Source organism: Phaethon lepturus, unplaced genomic scaffold (genome assembly GCF_000687285.1).
Source record: "Phaethon lepturus isolate BGI_N335 unplaced genomic scaffold, ASM68728v1 scaffold20816, whole genome shotgun sequence".
Taxonomy (NCBI): Eukaryota; Metazoa; Chordata; class Aves; order Phaethontiformes; family Phaethontidae; genus Phaethon; species Phaethon lepturus.
In genome coordinates this window covers 14,948-17,087 of record NW_010547180.1, presented here as the reverse complement: position 1 = coordinate 17,087, position 2,140 = coordinate 14,948, and the positions used below count along the sequence as shown (strand labels likewise).

At 54.2% G+C, this 2,140-nt stretch overlaps 1 protein-coding gene across 1 annotated transcript in view; it reads left to right on the top strand.

The window, feature by feature from the left end:
- Positions 1-1,257: 1,257 nt before the first annotated feature.
- The window catches only part of RPS6KA1 (ribosomal protein S6 kinase, 90kDa, polypeptide 1), a 13,666-nt gene continuing 12,783 nt past the window's right edge, over positions 1,258-2,140 (top strand). The window contains exon 1 of the mRNA XM_010289569.1: positions 1,258-1,410. Within this exon, the coding sequence (XP_010287871.1) occupies positions 1,291-1,410 (120 nt within the window). The 5' untranslated portion in view covers positions 1,258-1,290. The remainder of the gene's footprint in view (positions 1,411-2,140) is intronic.

Here is a 2,140-nt window from a genome sequence, read left to right as displayed (position 1 = left end):
GTATGAGCCGGGTCTCCTGGAGGCTCGTGCCCAGCGGCTGCCTGGTGCTGTTCCACGCCGCGCTGGCGGCTGCTCCCAGCTCACTTGCTTCGGGCCTCACCAGCTATTGAGGTCCCCGCTGTGGAGCTGGGACCAGCTGCCTTGCTGGTATTAAGTCATTTGTTTCTTTCGTTATCGGTTCTCAAAGAGCACATAACGGGGGCGGCGGAGGGAAGACAGTCATAAGTAGTCTCTCTGGGTCCAAACCAAGATCCTCTTGTCATATTCTGCATTCTCCGAAGCAATTCAGAAATCAGCGCTGACGCAGGGTTATTTCTAATTGCAAAGGGTGCGTGGGTGTCTTTTTACTCATTTCAAGGGGTTTCTTTCTTACCTGCGCTCTCTGGGGTGCTCTGCAGACTCTCTGGGGTCTTGCTGCAGAAAACATCTGTCTGTCCTGACCCAATGGAAAGGTCAAAGTGGGGAAACAGGCTTGGAGGCAAAAAGGATTGGTTTTAAAAGAAAAAATACCCAGTGATCTAAATACCTCTCAGCTGTCCTGCCAATAAATCCGAGCGGCAGGGAGTTCAGAAGCTGTCTGCATCAGAAATGCCCTGAAAAATGGAACGTCTCAGGGTGGCTGTTCGATAACTCCAGTGTCCAGGGCAAGGACTCTTGTGCAGCAGAAAGCAGACGAAGGACTAGACGCAAATCCTAGTGATGCCAGAGGATCGATGCACCCTGAATCCCATCATGGGTGACCCATCATCCCTGTGCCAGCGTGAGAGCGAAGAGATGTGTGGCTGCCCGAGGTGGTGTCAGACTTCTGTGTGGGGTTTCATGAGTTTTTCTCTTCCTTTCTAAAGAGTAAAGGGCTTCTCAGAATATTCCCCCACTATAAAAATACACCCAAATATCACAGCCTGACATGAGATTCATGCAGCACTAGATGGAAGTCGCTTTAACTAGACCGTGTATGTTTTCTGTCAGCGTCTTGTTTGAACCAGGGAACCTAAATGTGAACAAGGAGCTGTGAGATTATTTTTTTTCTTAAAAGCAAAACCAGAAAAAAAAAAAAAAAGCCCCAACCACAAGCGCTGTTGCTGGGGAGTGGGAGCGTGAACCTGCCTGCATGCGAGTCGCTGGTCTCCACTGCGCATCTGCCGGCTGGGCTTTAACCGCCTGTATCTCCTCCATCCGGCAACCGCGAGCCCGGGGCGTCCATGCAGCGCTGCGGGAGCCTCCCTGCTCCCCGGGAGCCGGCGGGGCTGGAGCTTCCTGGGGCTGTGCAATGCTGATCAGGATGGGAGAATGGAGAGGGACCCTAAACTTCCTCGCATCTGCGCGTTCCTCACGCTCTGGCTGCAGAGGAAACATCGAGCCAAGCCCTGCGGGCTGCCGCTGCCCGCGCCCGGCCAGCTCTCCAGCCCGGTCAGTCCTGCCGCCAGCTTGCTTTGCTTCACGTGCTGTCGCTGGTTGCTCGTCCAGGTGGGCTGATGCTTCAGATGGCTATTCGGAGCGGTCTGGTTTGCTTTTCTTTTTCTGCCTTCTGGGTTAGTTTGCTTAACGGTGTCATTGGCAGAAGCTTATCTCGGTGCACGCAAAGGCTGTTTGCGCTGCAGCTCGGCGGCACGCAGGTGCTTTTGTGCTGGAGGCTTGTTCTGGTGTGCTGCTAAGTAGGAGCTGGTCTCCGGAGTCCGAGCTGCTGAATTGCAAGTTACTGGATGAGTCCGTGGGGAGGAAACCTCCCTCGTGTCAGGAAGATGCCAAATGGCATCTCAAAGCTTTCCTCAGAAAGCTATCCACCGTGTCCCCGCCGATGCCACTTTTGGTCTGGTCGGCACGGACGTACGTTCGCCGATGCGGTCCGGCTGGCAGGCTGCGTGCGCAAATCTCTGCCGGCCTTGAGATACAGCTTGGGCTGCCGAAAGCCCTTGCAATTAAACACACCGGGTCGTGCTGTTGGCCAAGGCGAGGAATTCCCACGGCTGTGAAAAGCCGTCTCTGCACAGCTCCTGAAGAGCTGGTCTACGTGCCTCGGAGGTGGATACAGGAGTTCATTTTAAATACTCCTCTCTGCTTGGCGTGTGATGCTACGTGCACGGTTGTACAAGTTCTGACGCTGCGCAGACCTGGTTTCTCTCTGGTGTTTTCATTAAAA